Source organism: Athene cunicularia, assembly GCF_003259725.1.
Source record: "Athene cunicularia isolate RWA chromosome 1 unlocalized genomic scaffold, athCun1 chr1_part2, whole genome shotgun sequence".
Classification (NCBI taxonomy): domain Eukaryota; kingdom Metazoa; phylum Chordata; class Aves; order Strigiformes; family Strigidae; genus Athene; species Athene cunicularia.
The window spans coordinates 80,439,921-80,462,967 of record NW_020799092.1 but is presented as its reverse complement, the minus strand read 5'-3'; the positions used below and the strand labels follow the sequence as shown (position 1 = coordinate 80,462,967).

The 23,047-nt window shown below is 45.4% G+C and overlaps 1 protein-coding gene across 1 annotated transcript in view; it reads right to left on the bottom strand.

The window, feature by feature from the left end:
* Nucleotides 1-7,677: 7,677 nt before the first annotated feature.
* EXOC4 (exocyst complex component 4) overlaps nucleotides 7,678-23,047 on the bottom strand; it is a 421,183-nt gene continuing 405,813 nt past the window's right edge. The window contains exon 18 of the mRNA XM_026868343.1: nucleotides 7,678-9,072. Coding sequence (XP_026724144.1) covers nucleotides 8,835-9,072 — 238 coding nt within the window. The 3' untranslated portion in view covers nucleotides 7,678-8,834. The remainder of the gene's footprint in view (nucleotides 9,073-23,047) is intronic.

Genomic DNA, 23,047 nt, shown 5'->3' with positions numbered 1-23,047 from the left:
TCAGTTCTGGGCCAGGAGGTCTCCCCTCAGCCTCCTCTTCTCCAGACTGAACCCCCCCAGTTCCCCCAGCCGCTCCCCAGCAGACCTGTGCTCCAGACCCTGCCCCAGCTCCGTTGCCCTTCTCTGGCCACGCTCGAGTCATTCAATGGCCTTTTTGGGTGAGGGGCCCAGAACTGAACCCACTCAGCGAGGGGCGGCCTCACCAGTGCCAAGAGTCCCACGTTGTCAACTCTGTGCTCAGACCACTCTTACTCAACCTTCCCCTCCTCCACGTCCTACACACAGCAGGGGTGACCCCTCCGTGGCAGTTAGGGGCTGTGTGCTCATGGATGTCTTGGTGTCCTCCCCTCCATCCTCTCTGCATTTGGTAACACAGACTCTCTTGGTCCACTACTGGGAGCAGGGAGGATGGCACAAGGGGTCATCTCTCATTGCTCAGAGCTTTTTGGGGTAACTACTCATGTGTAAGGAATCATTAAAAACACAGGAACTGTTCGCAGACTGTCCTGCTTCTGTAATCAGCTGGGAAAGAGCTAATCATGCAGATGAGGGACTTTTACCGTTCCCCTAAATGCCTGGGCTTCTCATCGGAGTGATTAATGAGCAGCAGCTCAGTATGTAGACTCAGTTATTCACAGCCTCACCTGATCCATTCCTGCTCTTCATGTCAGAATGGGGATTTTTTGATGCACCAAGGAGAGAGAAATCTTCTAGGCCAATGCAGGTTCAGGGAAAGGAGAATGGCTGCCTGGTAGCCAGCAGGGCAATTGAAAAGGCAACCCACATCATGGCCAGCCTGGCCCAGTGGAGATCAGTGGTTTGAAACAGCTTCAGCCCCCAAAATGTGTCCCAGAAAGCTCTCACCACACTCAGCTGCTCAAGCTGAAAGCTCAAAGAAAAGGGATGGAGTAGTTCAGGTAGGTGAGAAGTGACTCCAGCTGTGCTAATGAAGGAAAACTCATTAATCTGCTGTTCCCTCATTGCCAGAGGGGCTGATGTGGCACAGAAGGTGAGAGATGTTTCCCCAGACATTCAATCTCATGTCGCATTTTGAATGGTGCCTGGCTATGGTGTGAAATGTTCCCCAAATTCTCCTGGCTCTGGAACAGCAAACGCTGAACTGAGCATTAAAAACACCTCAAGAAAACCAGACCCGAAGCTCTAAATCAGCAGTTATTATCCTAATAAAACCTTCCCACTATTGACAGAGAGAGCATTTCATACTCAGAAGTGTTAACAGCAAACGCTGGCCTTAAATACATTGATTTACTATTCAATTATAAAAACAATCAGCTCTCAAATACATGCCACATGCAAAGCAGATTTATAGGTAGCCCTCGCACTCTGATAGCTCTTTGCGCTTGCAAAAGCCCCATGGAAATTCACTCGGTGATTCACCAAGAGGCACTGAGCAATAAAAAGGACCCAGCTGGATGTAGGGAGGAAGGGCAAACCTGAAATGCTGCCTTGTTGCTTCTGAGTGGGAAGAGAAGCAAAGTGTAAAACAGGCAGCCTGTGCGCTGCTCAAATCATGCCTAACCTGGCTTTGCAGGTCTTGGTTTTCATGGCGATGGGGCAGAGGTGTGAGACTGTTTGACACCTTCCCTTCAGCTGATTCCTACGGCTGTGTTACTGCTCATCAGCCTGCTGGGAGCACAGCCAAGCTCCTTAAATCAGTTCCCTGCAGCCAGTGGCTTGGGTTTACTCATTTCCCCTTGATCCTCATGTGTTTCTTGCTGCACCTCCCTGAGCTTTTCCACTCAGGAATACCCCGCTCTGTGTGTGTGTGTCACATCAGAGCTGGCTGCCTTGAATTTTGGACTAGATGACCTTCAAGGTCTTTTCCAACCTTGATGATTCTGAATTTGGAGAAGTCTCCCTATGTGGGGATAGCTGCCAACAGCCTGCATGAGCAAAGTCTTAAAAGTCTTGGATGAGGAGTCAGAAGGGCTTGGGGAGGCTCGGCTCTCTCTCCTCTCTCCTGTTAGCTTTCTGGTAGTCTGAGCCTGCTGGGGACTTGCACATGAGGGCAAGATGGCATCAGACCCCCCCTACTAACGTCTGTCCCAACCAGGAGACAAGATCTCCCTTACTTCAGTCCAGCAGCCTGTCTGCACCCAACCCCCTCACATCCCAGAAACACTACTCTCTGGCCCCTCGTGATGCGCCACCAGCCAGGGGACAAACAAGACCCCGTGGAGGATCAGAGATGCCTTGAAGAGTGTCCCTGAGCATGGGGGGAAAGACTCTGACAGCCAGTCCTGCTGGAGAGGCATTGTAGATACCATGAGAGAGCTGGTGTCTGGTTCTTACAGAGCTGACGGAGTTGGCGATACTCAGAATCACGAAGCCACTGCAGTGTCGTGTGCTGCTGCTTGTCATTGCAAGGTGTCTTTAACAGGGCAGGGGGCCAGCAAAGTACAGCTACCGAGGGGAGGAGAGACCTGCAGAGAGGTATTTCATCTCCAGGCTGGTTCCTCTTGCATCTTCCCCTTGATGACCAGGAAAACTCCATCTGGATAATACAAATATCACCAGTTCTCCATCAGTCTCTTGTGGATCCCCTAGATTTTAGTCCCGCTCAGCTCAGGCCTGGCCTACTTGTGCTTGTCAGAGCCCAGCGATGGAGGGGGCACATTGCCAGCGAGAGCTGTAACTTTGCCTCAGCTGCGTGGCAGAGGCATGAAAAATAACCGTGATATTCATTTAAGTCACCGCGGGCCTTTGGAAACGCTCAGCACCAGGGTCGGGATTCAGGCTGCTTTCTATTCCTCTTTTCCCCAGACCCGTTTTCACCTCTCCGATTGTCAGCGCCACAATGATGGCTGGTTGCCACTGGATGAGCACACTGAGCTGTAGCAGCGGAGGGAGTGATTTGTCTGTGCCAAATATATTCCATGCTGCAACTCAGTAGAGGAAATTACAAACACTGAAGTCCAAGGCCCTAACAGTCCAATTTTCTCTACTGATTGCCACTGTGCCTAAGCCTAACAGAGTAAATAATGAACACCGATGCAATGAACTTTCCAATAAATCTCTCCTGATGAATTTCACACAGGTCATCCGAAAGCAAATTTAATGATTATATGCTGGCCGCAGCTACATAATTTTTTTTTTTCCTGGCTCAGTTGTTAGATCCAATCAGCAAAGGAAGGAACAGAAAATAAAATAAAATGCCTCATTTCTGAGCACGCTCCTTGTTTGATGCCAAAAGCTAAAACGTGAACTGCAGGGCACAGGCAGCTCTGGCTCGGATTGACAAGATGGCCTTTGCCCAGTAATGAGAGAGCAGGGCTAGTACACCAGGGACCATGGCCTGGAGAGCAACATTTGACTTCCTTACATCTCAGCTTCCTTTTGAGTTTATCATCCATCACGCCTCTTTGGAGAGCAAACTCTTCAGGGCAGAGCATCCCCTGCTACGTGCATACACAGCAGTGGGCATCCAGCCTTGCCCGAGGCTCAAGTTGTGACTGTGATATAATTGATGTGGGTCACCGGGTATTTAAAGTGCGGTAGGATGAATCCTTGGGTAATAAATTCCTGAAATGAGAGGAGCACAGTCAGCTTTGTGGCCAAGGTCTGCAGTGATGGACAGGGCTTGTGTGTCACAGTGTGTTCCACTATGGGAATTAATTCCCCGGACTAAGGATCAGTTTCCAAGTGGCCATTTGTGTGACTTCGCCATCAGCTCAGTAGAACGACTCTTCCCACCCCCCAAAAAAGCTCCCTGCTTGTCTAAGAGCAATAGAATCAACATTACTGCAATGTTAATTTCCTCTTGGCAACTCTCCCCCGCTCTCTGTCTGAGTGCCCTCCCCTTTATTGCTATCTACCACATTCAAAAAGGAATTTGCAATTATGACTCATGCTAATAAAACAAAAATGCAGTCAATAAAAGGCGAAAAGAGTGTCTCAGTGGAACAACTCCTCAGCAAACCTTTCCAGCCAGCGCTGTCTCTGAATGGCCATGATTATCACATGTATGGCAGATTATGAGGTTGAGAGGATCCACACCACGGGGGGGGTGGTGGTTATCTGTCTATGCACGTGTGGGTACATGAATATATTTGTATGTGTATTCGTCAGACAGGTTTCTATCAACCTTAATCAAGAGGATGTCAAGGGAGGAGGCACTCGGGAGAGGACGAGCTGGTGACTGATACACGACTGTGACAGGAACCAGAGGAATTTGCTTTACCTTCCACTTCTGCTATTGTGTCTGGCGCAGGCTTCAAAGTAGCGTGATAATTAAAACCCAGTAAAGATTATGAGGCTGTAAAGAGAAAATTGTGAAACCCTCATGAACTTTTACAGGCCCCATGAAAATATTTCGTTTTGCGGGCTGGAGAAGTATTTCCTTGTCTCTTTAAGCACCGAAGGGCCACATCCCTGTAACGATTACTCTCCTAGTGCTGGCAGAGCTGACAGCATTTCACGTTGCATTACAAAACAAAATCTCTAGGCCTTGTCCATAAACTTTTGTGTCCTGCAGGGTCATGTCAGGACTTCAAAACTGCTGTAGGCAAGAACTGGCACAGAGAACAGAACTGGAGAAGTTAGATCTGTTGTCTTTGTAAGAAGGTACCAGGCTGATGATTGGGTCCATCCTTTAGGGCAGAAGTGGGGTAAGTCGTGCTTGGCAGAGCTCAGATCTAAGATAAAGGGGGTTCCTGGGTCTTTACACAGTTTGCAACACCCCCATGTGGTTTGTTCCCTTTGGGAAACCATATTCCACTGTGTGTGTGTGTTATAAATGCTCCATGTGTGTGACCAGGTTGCGCAGGCTGGGATGGAGAAAGTTACCAGACAACAACACGCAGAAGAAAGGAAAACTAAATGCTGGCCAGGTATTGTCAGAAAGTTTCCCAAGAGCTGGTACTCTCAGAAGACTTGTGCTTCTGTGGAATCTGTAAGAACTGATAAATTCAGGACAGCCAGAGCGTGCCAAATCTGCACAAGACCACAAGCACATATGAGCATCAGTAAGGACCTGTGTGACTCGGGTGGTGGCTGCTATATGAAGACTCCAGGATTACACAGAAGTCTGGGTGAGCCCATGTGCTCTCAAGGGACTGTCCAAACACTTACTTAGAAGCCACCATCAGTACCACCTTCTTCTTCCAACCACCTTTGGAGGTGGCCTCCCAACTGTGGCTCCAGATGGGTGCTTATAGTGTGTGTGTGGACATTGTGCGTGGATAAGCCAGTGTGTTGTCTGAATAGTTATTTACTATTAAACATAACAGCTTGACTCTAACCGCAGTAACAGCTTAATGAACAAAAAATGTTCCCTAAAGATCTCTCCCCCACCCACTTGATTCCCTATTAGCGAGAGGATTTGCAACAAACATCAACACACAAGCCAGACCCCTTGCAAGGAGACTCTTTTTCCAGGCAGGCTTGGTGCCAAAATAGCCCCCTCATTGCTCATATTGTCCCGGTGCTTTGTAGCAAGTGGGTTGGTGCCACGCCATTATTGCTCTCTGGAAACACATGCAGCAGGAAACTCACTGGGAGGTGGTTTAGCAAAGCTGAACTGCACTGTGCAGAGCCTGGGCCTGCTGATTATTTAATGCTCTCTCTTGGAAAGCAGCAGGGAAAGTGGGTGATCTAAAATGACACATGCACACACAGAACTAGGTGCCTTGCCTAAACATGAGCTCTCTGGAAGATTTCTGTGCTTCAAAATCATAGTCTCCATTGCGTATGTTCTACTTCTGAAACACCTGTTGGCAAGAAAACACTGTAAAAAGCTACGTTTCTGGGAAAAATACGCAGTAGAGATTTGTTAAGGCTGGATCTTTCTGGCAGGATTTTCTTGCAATGCAGCAAGAAAGCTTTGTCTCGTCCCACACGGTGGGTTATGGGGGGGGTGAATCTTCTGAATTCCCTGAGAGCCCGTGTGCCGGGGGAAGAGCCAGAGCTGCAGGGTGGGACCAGTCACCACAGAACAATTGTGCTGGTGACTCTATTAACTGACCAGTTTAGTGAGTGAATGGAGGCAATTTGGCAACAGTCAACGGATAACTGTCCAGAGAATTCATAAAGGCACTTTGGGATGAGACTGTTTTCCTAATAACCCATCAGTGACCAACCAATCGCAATTCCATTAGTACAAACCTTATATACATGAATATATGTGAGAAAGAGAGAGCAAAAAGAAGAAAGAGAAAAGAGAGGAGGGATGGGGAAAGGGTCATCACTACCCTTGGCTCCTGCATTGTCCCAGCGCAGCCAGCTTGGTCTGTAGGGGATGGGTTGACAAAGACACACGTGGGGTGTTGCCTTTATACAGCCTTTCTTACGCTTGTGCAATGGGCTGTTCCGGAAGGTTCTCATTTCCTCTGGCTTGTGCCTGTGCAGTGAGGCAAGTTCTGTCTTTGGGTACCAACAGGAGGGATGGGGAGAGAAACGGCCCAACGTCCCACCTCCGCAGAGCTCACCCTGCTGGTCCCCCGCAGGGCGTCCCACTGGAGTGGTTTCAGACATCCTCTTTATCAACAGTTTCTTGCTTATGGACAGTTTGTGACAAGCTTGGGCAGTGTATGTCAATGAGTGGCTGAAATAAGGTGCTCAGGGTCTGGGTTCCTACCTGCCACATGCTGCTCATGCCCGTCTCTGTGCCCTCTAGCAACCCTCACTCTCTTTGTGCCCTTGGTGTGACCACTCTAATACCCAGAGAGAATATAAACTTCTCTTGTGAGGCTCTGGAGAGGACTGAGAGTCTGAACACTTGAGGGACTTGAGGAGTCCCTCTATGTCCCCTGCCTCTCTTCTGGTGTTCTTGTGCCATGCATTCTAGCAAACGCCTTTTCACATCTCAGGTCAGTGCACAGGCGTGTGCTAGGGCTCTGTATTTACATCTTGTGGCGGTGTGATGGACAGTGTGAGGTGCAGTTCAAAGAAGAGTCTTTTAAATTGCTTTAGAAGCAAACACTCCCAATATGAAATGTTCTTGATTTCATGCAATCTGTCATGGCACCCACCAGCACAGCTGCTTGGTGGGTGGAAAATGCGGACTGCAAAGCTCGAGATCAGCCATGTGAAGATGAGGCAGAGCCTCAGATTATTAAGCAATTAAAGATGAGAGGAATCAAAAATAGTCTGACATTAGTCCATAGCAGCCCGGTCTGAATTCAGAGCTCCGTACACATCACTTCTGTACCTCAAAGGGTCTGAAATCTGTCTAACATGTACCAAGCTGCTTCTTTACCTTCCTCCAAAGTCTGGATACAGAATAATTTGCTTTCCTGTCTCTACACTGCAGCATATCTCAGTGTCTGAGCAGCTCAGTATAGGTCTTGTGTTACCCCAGAAAGACCCCTTTATCATCATACGTCTTACCCTGATGGTGTTCTCCACCCTCACGCATGCAAATTCATCAAGGAAAGGAAGGAACTCTTGTAGTTAATGGCCAATATTGGTGTAAGAAAAATTGTGGAAGAAAATTCCTAACAACTAGAACTACTGGTTCTGCTTTTAACATGGAGGTTGAGAAGATTCTTGTCCAGTTGGCCCGTGGTAGCTGGAGATTGGGCTGAATGATTCAGAAGACCACTTCCACACTGATGTAACCTTGGAAGACACCATATCAATTTGGACCTGGAAGGAAATCTTTTAAATGCCACAAAAATAAGAGTTTAAAAAAAAAAAAAAAGACAAAGCACCAGAGCCTTTGAGAAGTCTTTAAACACCCTTTAATTCTGCAGTTTCAAGACTGACACACAAGCAGTTACACAGCTCAGAGAGAACCCATCTCAACATGTGATACTCAGCTGGGTTGACAATTTACTTGGAAAATATAAGTGCAGGTAGGGAGGGATGGTATAAACTCCTCAGCCTCAGTGAATAAAGAACCTTTTACCAGGTGGCTTTACATGGTCAAGGCAGGGCAGAAATAGTGACCTCAGACTGCAGAGCTGGGATCTGCCCTCCTCCTGCCCTTGCTGATCATTAGTGCTGAGCTACATAAGCCTGTGTGTCCTTCCAGTACATCAAATGACAATTACAAAATATCTTTTGAGCTGGGGAGACTCAAAAGATATCAGGAAAAAAAAAAAAAGAATTAAGTTTTGCTATTTACCTTATATTGGCAATTTTCTTCTATATCCACCATCGTCCAGTGCAGCATGCGCTGTCGAAACTGATGCCATATGGCTCCATGATAATGAAAAAGTAGAAGTGGAAACAAACAGTCCCATGTCACCTCCCACTATGAGAACTTGCTTATCACTATCTGAAGGAATAAGCAACTAGATCTTTTTGCAGTGGAAACAGCAGAAAACTTAATTCATCCACAACTGTCATGGGGAATTGCACTGGCAGAGCTGAAACAGGCTCCACCCAGCAACGCCCTGGGAATGGCTTCAAAACCACCAAGATCCCACACGTGACCAACAGGTCTGTGCTTGGCTGCCACGGTGCTCTTTACTTTAGTGTGGTCTGAACTTCCATGGAAGACTCTGACCTGAGCCAGTGTGAAATCTCCTCTTTTCCCACCCCGCCAGAGATAGCAGCTTGCTTTACATCTCAAGGCAAAGCAGCAGCAACAGAACAAAGACAAATATCCCACCCAAATCTCCACCAGGATGCCTGTTCCCGCTGTGCGGTCACTCCTGGGAGAACACCTTAAAGGAAGCATTAAGTGATTACACATCAAACCCCCCCCCCAAACAACCCCAGAACCAAGTTTCAAATGGCATTTCCCTTCTCACTAGTACAATGCCACCCAGAAGATAGCGCTTTTGCCTTTGCTTATAACAGAAACACAAAGCCTTGGACCTGCAACCTGACAGCCCCTGCTGCTCGGTTAATGTGAGCGACAGAGCAGATCACACGGTGGTGATTTTCTTGTCCTTGGTGGCCTGTTTGATAGCAGCCTGCTCACAAATGATCTCCTTCAACCGCTGCAACCTCATGTTCTGGGTGGTTTGGTCTCCCACGCCCGTCTGGCTCCGGTGCAGTAAATTCAGGGCATAGATGTATTCCAGCTCTGTGTACTTCACCCCTTGATCCACCACAAGGTTTAAGAGCTCGTCTGCTGTGTTGTAGAGCATCTCATAATACTGCCTGAAAAGGAAGCAAACAAAAATCCCACTCTGGTGAGCAGCAATACCTGGTGCTCTAGACCTTTATTTCTGTAGAATACCATCGACTGTCACTTTATTCAGCAGTGCCATCAGCAGAGGGGGCTGTGTCAGGCGCTGTACAAAGAGAGCACAAATGTACCGAACATCAGGAGATGCCAAGTGGGCATGTACAGGAGAAGAAATCTCATAAATCTGCTCCCCACACTCTTCCATACTCAGGGAAAAGACTAACCATGGGGAACTGAGGGCTCCTCTTTCCTAGCAGTTGCTGTCAGCCAACAGCATCCAGCATACACAATGCAGTGTATAGACACAGATGCATATAGATACATATACGAGGTGATGCACAGATGTGTATCTCGTCACTCAGCCTGCAAGAACTGGAGTCTTCTGGAAAGAAAAGGTATCCCAGGGGTAGGGGAAGTGGAGGTTTTTTGTCCCTAATGAACCCCCATTGCAGAGAGATGCTAATACGGAGCATGGGAAGAGCTCCAAGCCCAAAACTCCAGAGACCTCCAATGCTATTGAGACACACAGTTTGAGAGGAAGATCTTAAATAATGCAAAATAAAATTTGAGCCAGGAGCCGAGGCGCCTTTTTTAATAAGTAAAAGATCATCTGAAAACAAGGCATAATATAGAAGCTGCAGTGCAGGCTGGTTTAAATTAATGTAAAGTGGCATTAGTGAAAGAACAGATTTCCAAGGAAGGGAATTTAAACAAGTACTTACTAGAAGGGAAAATGTGTCACAGGCCAGGGAAGCAGTGAGGCAATTCTGACAGCTGCCAATCTAGCCACTGTAGAAAAAAAATGGGCAGGGACTAGGCATGGGACTGAATTGTTTGCCCTGACTCCACAGCCCAAGTGGAAGAGGTAAAACTAGTGAGAGCTGCTGGGCTTCTTTGAGACTTTTTCTTTCCCTCCTTCCTCTGTAGCACAAACTGATTAAGGTTTGAAACGGGGAGAAGAGTGTCTGACTCTTGGAAAGCGCTGCCTAGAGATCATGCAGCAGAAGGGGAATCAGGCCGCTGGTGCCCTTTATATAGCACTTCTGTGAATTCCTTTCCCATTCACAGAGCTGTGCTCTTGTCCCTCAGCTTCCTCATCTGTACCACAGGGTAAGATCTGGTGTCAGGGGTCTAGATATCACCAAGGCAAAGAATCCTGTTCAGAGGGAGCTGTGAAAATACAAGGCTTTACAAAACTTCTTTAGGCAGAGGGGTTCCTGATCCTGGGCAGACCCTTCAAGGTCAGGGATAAGGGGAAGGTTCTCACATATGACTCCACTGCAGCAAGCTCCAGCAAGTGGTGAGGCTTGGCTGTGGGTTTAGGTCTGTTTGAGATTTCAAAACCAAAAAAAAATAAAGCAGTGCATGGATGGAAAGTAACCCTTTTTCTAGAGGAATTGGTTAACTTTATAGCTTGATTACAGATGTTATATGCCCTTGTTAAAAAACAAGGATCTGAAAAGCTCAAGGAAGAAGTGAAAAGATCCTGTCTGTCTGCATGCATCACACAGCAGCAAGGATTTGTTTCAGCCAAATACCCAGCACTTCTTGGCAAGAAGAGAAAAGCGAGGCAGAAACGGGCTGGAGCAGCTGAGGAGGAGGTCCCTGCATGACTCCTCTACGCTTCTGCAGGAGGACGAGGGCAGGCTGCACTCTAATCCTTAGGTCTTGGTGGAATAAATTATTTAAAACCCAAGAGCAGGGGCTCCAGGAAAAGTTATCACCTCCCTCCCTTTCTCTCCTCTTTGAATGCATTAAAATAGCAATCAGGGCAAAGCTGCATATTATATTTCTCTTGTTCTTTACTTCGCAGGCTCTCAGGTCTGGCTTAGCTGTGCCTTTGCAGAGAGCACCCAGACTGCAAATCACTGCAGCAATGGCTGCAAGCAGCTGTAGCAAAAACACACTTATGGAGTATCTCAGGCCTCACCTGCGAGCGTGGCCAGGCTACTGGGCTTCAGAGCTTGGCATTTTTATCTCCTCTGTCTCCTTCAAGACACGGCCTGCTGCTGTGGCCTGAGAACTGCTCCTGTGGTTGAAAGCCTGCGCCAACACAACTGTGGTCAGGGGCCAGCCGAGATCAGGTGGGAGGAAGGGCTCCTGGCTTGAGGACTCCAAAATCATCAACTCAGAGAACAAGGACTCACAGGATTTGGGTTGTGTGCTCAAAAGAAGGGAATGTGTGTGAGTGGGAGAGGATACACGTAGAAGGCACAAGACACAAATAAAAAAATAGCTTCTGGGGATGAATGATAAGCTGAAAAAGCAATCAAGCTGTTAGGCTCCACACATTTGAGATACGGGCTATGAAACTCCTGGAGCTGAGGGAGGACCAGTTCACCAGCATCACAGACTGCCTGAGAGGGCTTTGAGGTGGGCTCAGCTCCAAGGACACACTGTTCCTTCAAAAGCAGGGGGTAAACGGGGCAGAAAATTATCTCAATGAGAGTTATTTCCTTTAGAAAAGGAAGGGAAATCATGCAAACCACTCGAGAACAGGCTCGGTAACTCCAAATCCCTCTGACTTACTACGTGATAAAAGAGGATGTTTGTGCAGCTCGAAAGGCAGGTAAGCACAGGGGAGAGCTCACACATCCCTGTATCACCTGCTGTTTGAAGAAAGCAACTGGGGAATCCCTAGAAACTTGGGTAACGCCCAAATCAGCCAATGATTTCAGCTCCCATGTCCATGAAAACCCCAACAGCACAATTCGTGGTGCCCCAGAAGCTCCTGTACCACCATGTGACCTGATCCGATTTACCGCTGCACTCCCCTCGACAGGCACAGCTCTTGTTCACTCAGACTGCGACGCTGGTCGTGCTGCACGAGGCCGCTCTTTGACACAGGGACTGAAAACATTTACGTGGCTCAGACAAGAAGCATTTTACAAGGCTGACCCGGTCCCCAGCAGAGCCGCAGCATGGAGTCTTAGCTTTCGATAGAACATCAATAGCAGAAGCCACAAAACTTTGGAAGCCGATTTCGGAGTCCTGGATTAGGGGAGAGGGAGACTAAACCAAATCTCACCTCCAATCACAGGAACAGATTTAGCAGTTTAATTGCTAACGATGCTAACACTCTAATCTCAGCACAGCAAAGCCCCAGCCCTCTCATGAGACACGTGGAAACTCCCTGAGAACCCCTGTACGGAAAAAAACAGTCTTGGCTCAGGAGTACGTCATGGTAAGGCCTCTGTGTCCAACCCACCTCCTGCCACGCTGATGGCTAGTCTTTAAACCTCCGCTCCTCTTGCAGGTAGCCTCATAACAAACACAAAATAGCAGATCTCATGAGGTTCCAGAAGCAACAATGCAGTGGCAGGTGACAGGAGCACTGCTGAGGCTCAGTCAAATCCTCCTTGGTAACACTGGCACTACTGTACTCTGTCCCAGCCAGAAAAACACAGCTCGTTCTTCAGCTAAAGCAGTTCAAGGGACATCCAGCTCCAGGCAGGGATTGATAAAGCCCTGCGGGGCAGTGGTCTAAGGATGAGTTTTAATTTCAGCTCCCCTGTTTAGCTATAATTAGTCCTGTGATGTTTATGCTTGAACTTGGCATAATTAAATAGTTGTATCTGGGACCCTGCAGAAACTAAGATCCCAAATTTGAAGAGCAGCTACCTCCCCATCAGCTCTAGAGTATCCTTCTGGTGTTTTGATGTGTGGCTCATTCACTGAGTGCACAGAAGCTGCTGTTAGTCTCAATATTTTAGATTTGGGTATTTATCAAGATGCTTCAATACACAGTCAGAAATCTAATACGAGGTTAGCTTTGAGGGCTCTGGCAATATCTCAAGTACAGTTACACACAAAATGTGTAGAAAAACCCCAGGTCTGCCAAGGTAAACACTTAGATTTGGGAAACACTGATCACCTTCATGTGTGCGGATGCGAAATGAGATTTTTACCTTTGCTAGCTCTGGCTGGATTTTCAACAAACTGACAGAGAGGGTACCTCAGATGGGGCGATCTCTCTGAGAGATGGCAAGTCTTTGCTCCAAAGCACAGGCCTTCCCAAGGTGACTGAGCACCTTGAAAGAAGAAAAAGCAAGACCTAAAGTTGCCCCATCTGCAGCTGAGACCCATCACTGGGCAAGTTCAGCAATGCAAGCCCATCTTTACCCCATGTCATTACAGCTGCTTTCCTTCTGAGCCTGTCCCAAATCTTGGATTACTGAAGAATTTTGCACCTAATAAACACAAGGATTCATCTGTCACTCTTTTCAGGATCAGATTATTTTTTAATTAAAAATTTCCTCCAAAATAAAAAAGAGAGCAAGCGAGACAGTACGAGTGAGCGAAAGGTATGCATTTTTAATTGGGTGCAATTAAAAAACTGTCGCTTTGGCATGGCATTGCCTTCGGCCAAACCCTATTTGCATGAGTAATTATTCACTCCATTACGAAGTCTGCTCAACTTTGCCTCCCTTGTCTTTGAAAGTATTAATAAATATTGATCAGACACACTCCTGTTTGCCTTTGCCCAAGCAGCTCTGATGGACTCATCTTCTGATGTTATCAAATAATGAAATATGAAAGACTGAGTGGGATGAGCCTCTTGTTCTGTGATTTTTTATTTAGGCTCTTCATTTTACTTTCAGAAGTGTATTTGTCCTGCCATTATAAATGCTCTTTTGATTATCAAGAGGAGGTTGAGAAAAGCAAGTTAGTAAGGGATGGGGGAAATAAATGTATGACAGGTGAGGGGAAGCTCTATTCGGTGAAATGCTGGCGAACTGCTTTGTTTTTTTAAAGTTGAGATTTAAAACCAGAGAGAAGAATTAATATTTATCAAGGGCTGATTCTATCACCTGACAAATAGGTTAATAAATAATAATAGAGGATTAGTGTACCTAACCAAAAAGCAAATTTAGCTTCCCAAGCCTTCAGTCAGCTTCTACGTGAGCACAGCTGAGCACACGGAAGCTGATCTACCCTACACAGATCATCAGCCTGGGCAGTAAGAGCCTCCCAGTGCTCAGCAGTGAGATACTCAGGGTACAAAGAGAACATCTGAACTTACTACTCACCCGAGTGTGAAGTCAGGAATGTGGCTGATGGGAACAAAGTGACCTGGGTGACTCACCTCATCAGGGAAATCCTTCTGTTTGTACGCTTACTCGCAGGGTTATTATTCATTTGTATTATGCTGAAAAGCATAGATGGGACCTGTTGTGTTGATCTGATATGACAGATTTTATACATGTAAATGTGGTACAGGTTCTTACACAGTAACTCTCCTGATTTGCTATGGAAATACCAACAACTGCTGTTTTACAAGGGGAAGGAAACATTAACCTGGCTCCAAGCCTTTAGCTTTATAAGATGGTAAATACCAGGCCAAACTCTCCACTTGTGTTCAGCTTCAGAGTTGATGGCCATTATTTTGGGGGAATGAGGAGTGAAAGACTCTATAAGGTGTCCAAAATCCTTACTACCCTGCTCATACAGGATGAACTAGTTTTGATGGGTTGTATGACAAAGATTTGTTTTTTCAAAAAAATAAAGTCCATCCTTACAATGCTCCTTCATGTGACTATCTCACGCCCCAGCAAGTCTAACCTAGACGTCTGTAACCTGCTCTTCTGACTACAGACCGTGGGACTGGTTCAAACTGTCTGAACTAACTCTTGAATTCTTTGAGCATGTTTTTGAGGACAGACACGAGCAAATAATGCCTAATCCAAAGCCCAAATACAACTTCATTCTTTCTGCTCTCTTTAGCAGACTGGAATTGGCCCAGGAATATCTACCATCATCCGAAGAACATCTTTGGAACATCTTTGTACTAAGAGCAGGTAAGGAAGGATAAGTATCACTGGTGGAAATGGTTCCCGGGTGAAAGAAAAAAACATCCCATGGGCAAACTTAAACTGAAGAAGCCAATTAACACACATGACAGTGTTTTGTTTTGTTCTTTTTTTTTTTTTTTTTTTTTTAAATAGCAGTTTTAAAACTAAACATCAAGTTGCCAACAATGAACCCATTTTTCAAGGATGCACTTTGAGTATATATATATATACATATATCAAAAAAGATGGTCTCTTTATCTCTGTTCTTGGCAAAAGAATAAAAAAATAAAGAGGCTTTCTCATTTAGAAAAAAATCTCTGGAAAGGCAATCAGGATGAGACAAGCTCCTCTGAGGGCTATTAATACCATTCTCCATTTAAATGCTAATGTTAACCTATAACCCAAGGCCTGCGCACAAAAAAGTTTTTCAAAAGATGGCCAGGTGAATTCAAAATTAAATTCTGATTTCCCTGAGAATGACTTGATCTCTTCTTAAGAGAAGGACCTTCAGACGAACAGTGTGATGTTTCAGAATAAAGGACCTTACTTTAATTATTCCTTCATTATACAGCTGGGTGCCCACTCTGTGGTAGTGCAGGCAGAAAGGGATTCACAAGGCAAGAACTGAGATCTGGGTGCTGACACACGCGAAGGGAACAAAAAATTCTGTACTTTATCTAATTCTTTTTTGGGGGATGAGGGAGTCACTTTCATAGCACCCAAAAATACCTTAGGTACTCTAATAAGAAAGTAAAAAAGGTTAAATATGAAGCACTTACAGACTAAATCTAGACAAAATCCACAAGACAGAACAATGAGCATGCAAGAGGAAAAGAGCCCAAAGCCGCAGTCATAAAGTCATTGAATTCTGGTACGTGCAGATCTTGGTAGAACCATTTTATTTAAATATATGGAGGAGGTGAGTGAGAGCAAAAAAGGAAAATACAGCAAGAAATGAGGTAACTTCAGTTCATGTCATGCAGAAGAAATGTATTTTTAGGGCTGTCTTGACTTGAGAAGAGAAGCCCATGGGGCTTTTCTGTCTATGGCACAGGAGACATTTGCGATGGGAAAGGGAAAGAGGCGAGGGCGGAGTTGATGGTTACAGGGCACGGGAGATGGGGCAGGAGAGGTGAACTCTAGCATGCAGGAATTTGCAAACAAAGCTCTGAAAACTTGAAATATCAAAGCAAAGGAAAATCCACATAACCCAGCAATTATGCAATTCCTACACCTCGTGAAGACGGCAATGATGTTTGCACACATGCATCGGTGAGCAGCATTTTAAAGCAAGAGACTGCCAGTATGGATGCTTGTTTTAATTCCATCTGGGGAGCTTATGATAACGAAATAGAAACTAGTGATGGAAAGTATCTGCTACGTCATATATCCACTCTCTAACCTGCTCATCTTAAACTGCATCCTGTGAGTCCTCTATGCAGTTACAGCCCTAAAACACACCAGGGAGTATCATCACCCTCAGGACACGATTCTACAGGGGAATGTATATCCTGATCATCATTTCCCAAGAGTTCTTTCTTGAGTTTTAATTAACCTGGAACAGTTCTGGGGACAACAGTAATGCCCATTCTCTGCCTCCAGATGAACCCGAAGTGCTTTAGAGGTATTCACACAACTTCAGATGTTCACATCAGAGATGTTTTTACTGTGTTTGTGAACCTCAGCTCCTCTTACCAACCATGCCAAGAAATGGATTCCTCTCTGGTCTGCCTGAGGTGAGATGAACTGTGGCTGAGAAGCACCTATTTGTCACCATGGACTGTAGAGGGAACATAAAATTAGCCCCAAAATGTCTGTGTGCTGCAATGATCTACATCTTCTGTAGGCGCACCAGAGCCCGCCTCATTCACAGCCTCTCGGAAGCCCAGAGGCAGATGCCCCATCACCACACGCTGCAACACGCGGCACCATTTGGGGCAGGAGGCTCTGAGCTGTGTGACTACAGGAGGAGAGCGTCGAGACCGTAAAAACCCCTTAAAAAGCTAAAATGTGCAAACACCCAAGATGTGAAATGGTTTGCAAAAGAAAACACGTGAGGAAGAAATGAAAGTGAATTAATAATATAACGGTGCTTCACGTTCCTGTGGTACCTCTCCAAGTCACAGCCTTTAATAATCAGAGCTGTGATGTTTTTTTTTTTTTTTTTTTTTTTTTTTTTAACAGCAAGAAGAACCGAGATAAAAATTAAGTCATTTGTCCAAGGTAGAAAATAATATCAGAGATGGGAAGCCCTTGCATCTTGACTGGCACCGTAACCACTTCTGGGGCTGCAGTGCCCAGAACTCTGACTGGGGTTTGGGACCAGGCCAGAAAAGTAGGTGTATTTATTCAAAAGTGTATAAGCACAGTCTTTTAATTAAATACAACCAAATTATAAAATCCAATTACTTTCTCTTTTAAAACTTAAACCACCCAGCGTAAGAAACACCGAACACAAATCAGCTCACCTATGTGTTGGCTTTTATACAGATTAAGCAGCTTTGTTTTAATGGCTGGTTTTTGAAAAAAAAAAAAAGAAAAACCAACACCTCAGCCAACACCTTTGGGTGCTACGTGCAGCTCTGTGTCACCAAAGCACTTGGTTTTCTCTCTACTGCAAACCTTTTTGCAAAACACAGATGATAAATCACCTGCAAAACGCGGAGCTAATTAGCAAAGGAAAAGGTAAGGTACGTGCGGAACATAACTACTCTTCCAAAAGATCTCTCCTTCACTCTCTCATCCTTTTCGTCCTAATACCTGCTAAGCTCTACTTTATTGACTACTTATTAATATTTCCTTCTTAATTTCCTTTTCCCTTCCTCCCCTGATTTGTCACTTGTGACTCGGACAGTGTTGCCCTGCTGGGAACACGTGCCGCGTGGGGATCTCTGCGCATCAGGGTGATGCTACGTGCACGTAGCGTTTCGAAACCATTCCCCAACCGACTCCAACCACCCTCGTGCTGTGCAGCGATACACAGTAATTACACGGCTTTTCAAAGGAAGGATAAATCCATTAAACCCCATTAAATAATTTTTCAAAAACAATGTCTGAGACACTCCTTGTAGCTCCATACTGGCTGATATAATGAAAGATGGAAATTCTCGCTCTCCAAATGGAACTTTATAGGGTATTAAATAAGCACCCTCAGCAGTTATCTAAATCTTTAATTAGTTCTATAATATACTGATGATATCAAGGCTAATTAAATTTATACAGATAAAGAGCAATGGAATTCTAACCAAGTGAGCTGGAAAGTACATATTAAATAGTAAATTTAATGGTTCAAGCAGATAAATGCAATTTTATACAAAAAAATTAAATTCAATTTACATGTTGTATTAAAATTGATTTTGAGTGTGCAAATGATTGGAAAAAATCTTTTTAATAGATCAGTAAAAGTGCTAATCTGGCCTGTTTAAATATCAGTTATTAATGCCAGCATTTGCAAATAAGACACAGACATTTGCATTTTTACTGCATATAGTAAAAAGAAAAAATTATCTATACCATATGCCAGTTTATAAAGAATATTAAGCAATTTTTCCCCTTGCCTCATGCATAAATGAGAGGAAACGTGGAAATGAATGTAGCCTGAAAGAAGAGAGTCAGCAGTTCGATGGAAACTACTGCAAAAATTGCTCCAGTCAGCAAAAAATAATACAATTTTAGCTACCCTTTGGGAACAACAATTACTGTGGTAAAACCCCCCAGCCTTATTTAGGATCAAGTGGCTTGGAACTGGATAAAAAAACCCCGACGCTGTAATCAGGGAGATGCTCAGTGGTGCAAATTTGCTGAATTTTAATAAAAATAGGGACGTTGGGTAGCTACTGATGGGTGAAGGACAGATCTGACGGGATCTCTGTGCTAACAGGCAAAACAGGCTGCAACATGGAGACTACGGTAGGAAAGGACAAGGTCCACCAAGTCAGAGTCTGCCTGTAGTGTGTTGTGGTCGGGCCTCGGGGGCTTCAGAGGAGGTTTGAACCACACGCTGGAGTCAGGCAAACAGATCAACATAGTTGAAAACACCAGCTGATGTTTTCTTCTGGCCACCTCTGTTCATTGGGTTTCAGTGCTGCAGTGGCTTCAGAAATAAGGGAATGGAGATTTTTTGTGGACACGCTAACACCAAATTTGGTTTGTTATTGGGATTTTTTGTTGAACATGATAGTGTTTCTCATGGAGGAGCCCTTTATTGGATTCTCTTGCCTCATAGCACTATTGTTTCTTCTCCTGGTAGCACCGTCCAGCGTCACTACTTTGCTCCAGAGCTTAGAAACCACGGAGACTGTGGAAGTGACCCACAGACACCTGCTTGCTCAATACTGGGCACAGACCTACCTGAAGCAGGAGGAAACCAAAACGGAGCAGCAGCCTCAAACCCCACCCGCTGTCTCATCACCACCAGCTCCCACCACCACCAAGACCTCAAGGGGATTGATGGCCACGATCTCCTACCTATGAATGGAGGAGAAACAGGGAGAAGCCAATTCATCCTACAATAAAATAGTTACTTGTATTGGGTTGAAGTGCCCTGAGGAGATTTTTTTTATTATAAAGAAATCAGAAGCCAGGATGGATTCAATGTCAAATTTTTATATGGTGGCACATAGGGGACATCAAGAACTATGGGTCTCCTGGATGAAGGAGTCAGTGCTTAAGAGCTTCAACACTCTTCTCCATTGGCCACTGGCCAGATGAACATTTCATGACACCTAATATGCCAGTTCTCAATACTTCTCCTGATGCTCAGAAACCTTCAGGTTTGCAGGCCAGAGGTATTTATGGCCAGCTGCTACTCATTTGCTCTTGCAGCAGTATTTTTTGGTTGAAATTGCTTTTCCCTCTCTATCGTACCTAGGGCAAAAGACATATTTACAGAGGGAAGCCACCGCCTCTCTAAGGTATTGTAGTAGGCAAAGCAAGAAGGCCACTTTTAATTGCTCCTTTTGAAAAATATTGACCCAGAAAGAGCATTCACCTCAGCCAGAGCAAGCACCAACACTCCTGTGTGCAGTACAACTGTGGCCCCTTCTGGCCATTCTTGGTGAAATTTTAGCTCCAATGATCTCAACTTTTTGAGCTAACAGAACTGCAATACAAGATGTTTTGCCAGACAGCATAAACCAGCATTTAAAATGAAAACATTATCAAGGCAACAGCAGTGCAGGATAAGACCCGCAGCCATAGATGTAGTTTCTATCTCCATTCTCCACTGCATGGAAAAAACCCAGGTCTGTTAATCTTACTGATGGAGGATCTTGGAGACGCATCCCTTCACTCACCACTCCTCACGTACAGGCTGCAAACCCCAGACAGACTCCACCGCAGTGCAACAGTGGCTGCTCGGAAACAAAGCTGGTCCCTATAGAGTGAGAAAAGAATCCCAGCACTGCTTCTAAACTGAGGGAGTAGTTCATAGCCATCAAAAGCAGAGAAATTCCTCTGAAGTGCTATTTTTATCTCCTTCCAGAAATGCATCTTCTAACCGTACAAAACCTCCAGACTATCTAAAGAACTTGGCTGTGAGAACTGAACCTGTAGTTTTTTGTATTAATTTGTGAACCTCTTTTAATTCCCATTCGTACATCTCAAAGCACTTTAGGGACACCATGTACAGAACTTCTCCGTTTTCTCAGAAGGCTGCTTTGTGGTTGAGAAAATGAAGGTCTGCTGAGATCGAGGGGTCAGTGTGAAGTCCCTCGTGTGTGCAACGGGATGGCTACAACCCATTAACGCCCACCCCCATGTTGATGCTCACTGAGTAACCTCCCAGGGCCTGCTTCTCCGCTGGTGTCCACCCTTGAACCCCTTCCAGGGACAAAAAGCACATTTTTCCTGAAGGTTCTCAGAATCTGCACATTTGCATGCTACCAGTGAAGGAAGAATGAATTTCACACAGCACACCAAACAGTCAACAGATGGCAAAAAATTACAATCATTTACCAAGTTGCGTTGGGCTTAAGAAAACAACCTGGAATACGAAGGCACTGAATCTTATTAAAAAAGACATATTTTACATAGCGCTTCTTCATAATACAAGCTGTTCTTCATGAAAGCATAAAACTTGCTATTATTTGCACCTTTTTTCTTCTTCTCTTTGTTTTTGCACACATGACAACCTGGAATACAGATCAGATCTATGACTTCTGTATGCACTTGAGAGACCGGCTTCAGCTTTAGATGTTAACGCACTTAGGTGACGTGAGATGTCATCTGAATTTTATATCTTTTCTATACTATTTGATCTCAGATCTGGAATACAAATTGTAAAATACAAGGCAAGCTTTACAGCCTTCCATAAAATCCAAGTTAGAGATTACACACTGTGGACCATTTCCTGAAAGCAATACGTATGTGACATCATACGTGTATATTCAAATGCAGTGGTCTGGGTGTAATTATTTTAATATCGTCCTGAAATACAAGAATCGAGGTTTTTGGCCTTTACCTGAGTGTATGGATTTCTCTTGGCTATGAAGCCCAGGTTCATTACAGGACAGATTTAATTGCTACATCAGAGTTTGTGTGTTGATATTCTACATCTGATGTGTGAAAGTTCAGGGACGCCAATCAGGCATGGTGCAGATGCCACTCTGCAAAATGTTCTCAGACAGTCTCCATCTGTCAGATATGGTAATACTTGCGCTCCATCAATAATTCACCTCCTTAAGTCCATGTTTCCTGCATTTGAGTCAGAATTTTTAATGTCAGCCTCACCAGAGGATCTACCTTGGATAGACAGGAATTGCCTGATCTGCATTCCCCATTCAGACTGTGCTTTTGTGCCCTGGAGCCAGTCGTCTTTTGCAGTTGAAAGAATCATCTCTCAGTTTACTCAGTTTTTCTACCGATTTAGCTAGAAAAACCACAGCTTCCCTTTTGGGACAGCATTTTCAACTCATTCAGGGATGGAAGTCAGAGGGTAATTATGACAATCACACCTTAGGATCCAAAATCCAACTCAAATGGACCACAACTTTTCTGGGAAAGCTCGTGGTGGGTGAATACCCAAAGTAGGATGTAACTGCATGAGGTTCCAGAGGGAAGAAAGAGGAGTGGGGGGAAAGAAGATGATGCGGAGCTGTTTCACCATGTGTTAGAAACTGCTGAATGGCAACGTGTCGCCATGAGAACCAACTGGCTCCATGGACCTTGCAAGAATTTGTTCAGATCTCAGAGCCAGGAGATGGGCTCATGGTGGTCTCCTCTCTGTGCGGGGCTGTGGGTCCTTTGGGTACCAACCAGTGGTCCCTTGCTCTAGAAGGCAGCGTGAAAATCCGCAGGAAATCAGATGGAGGTGAGAATATTCCCTGGCACGAGGGCAAATTACCACCCTAATCATCAGTGTTTCAGCACCAGTGAGAAAGGAAGGTTCTAAGGTGGCCCAGTTAGCAAAGACCTTTTGCATCAGCCCCAGCTCTCACCATATGAAAAAGTGGACCAACAATATTTGAACTTTCTTTGGCCAACTCACATACAGCAGGTGACACAGGAAAAGAAATCCTGATGATACCATGTGATAGCAACGAGTTCTACAGATCCCACCGGCCAAGAGTGGCCCATCCCCTGGAATGACCTTGCACATCCTCAGGCACCAGATGGAAAGAAACTACGGGTTGCACAATGCAGCTGGTGGAAATCCTTTAGCGACACTGATAAGGACATGTGGCTTGGCAACAAAAGGACTCACTACTAGCCTTGAGTTGGCCAAAAATGCCAAAGCAGACCGAAAGTGAATGAATTAAGGACCTTGCTGGTTGAAGAGTAATTAGCTACAGAGGGAAATGGAGGCATGTATCTCAATCTGCCCAAACACAGGTGTCTAGTGCCACCATTTCAGCTGGAGTTTGTGACCCGTGTCACACCTGCCAGCCCTGCTCGTGTACCTGTGCTATCCAAGGGTCTTTCAAATAGCACCATGTTTAGGGAAGTGAATCGTGTCCTCAGCAAGACCTCAGTAAATCTGGGAACAAAGCCTGCTCCAGGTAGGGTCAGAGAGCTACTTGAGCCAGCTTTTAAATAGCAGAAGTAGTTCAGCCACTTTGGCATGTCACTCTGCTCCTTGGAGATGGACTAATCCTGAGCGAAGGCTGTGCTGAGCTGGCGCCATGGGAGGTACAGGCAACCCAAGGCCCTTGAGCTG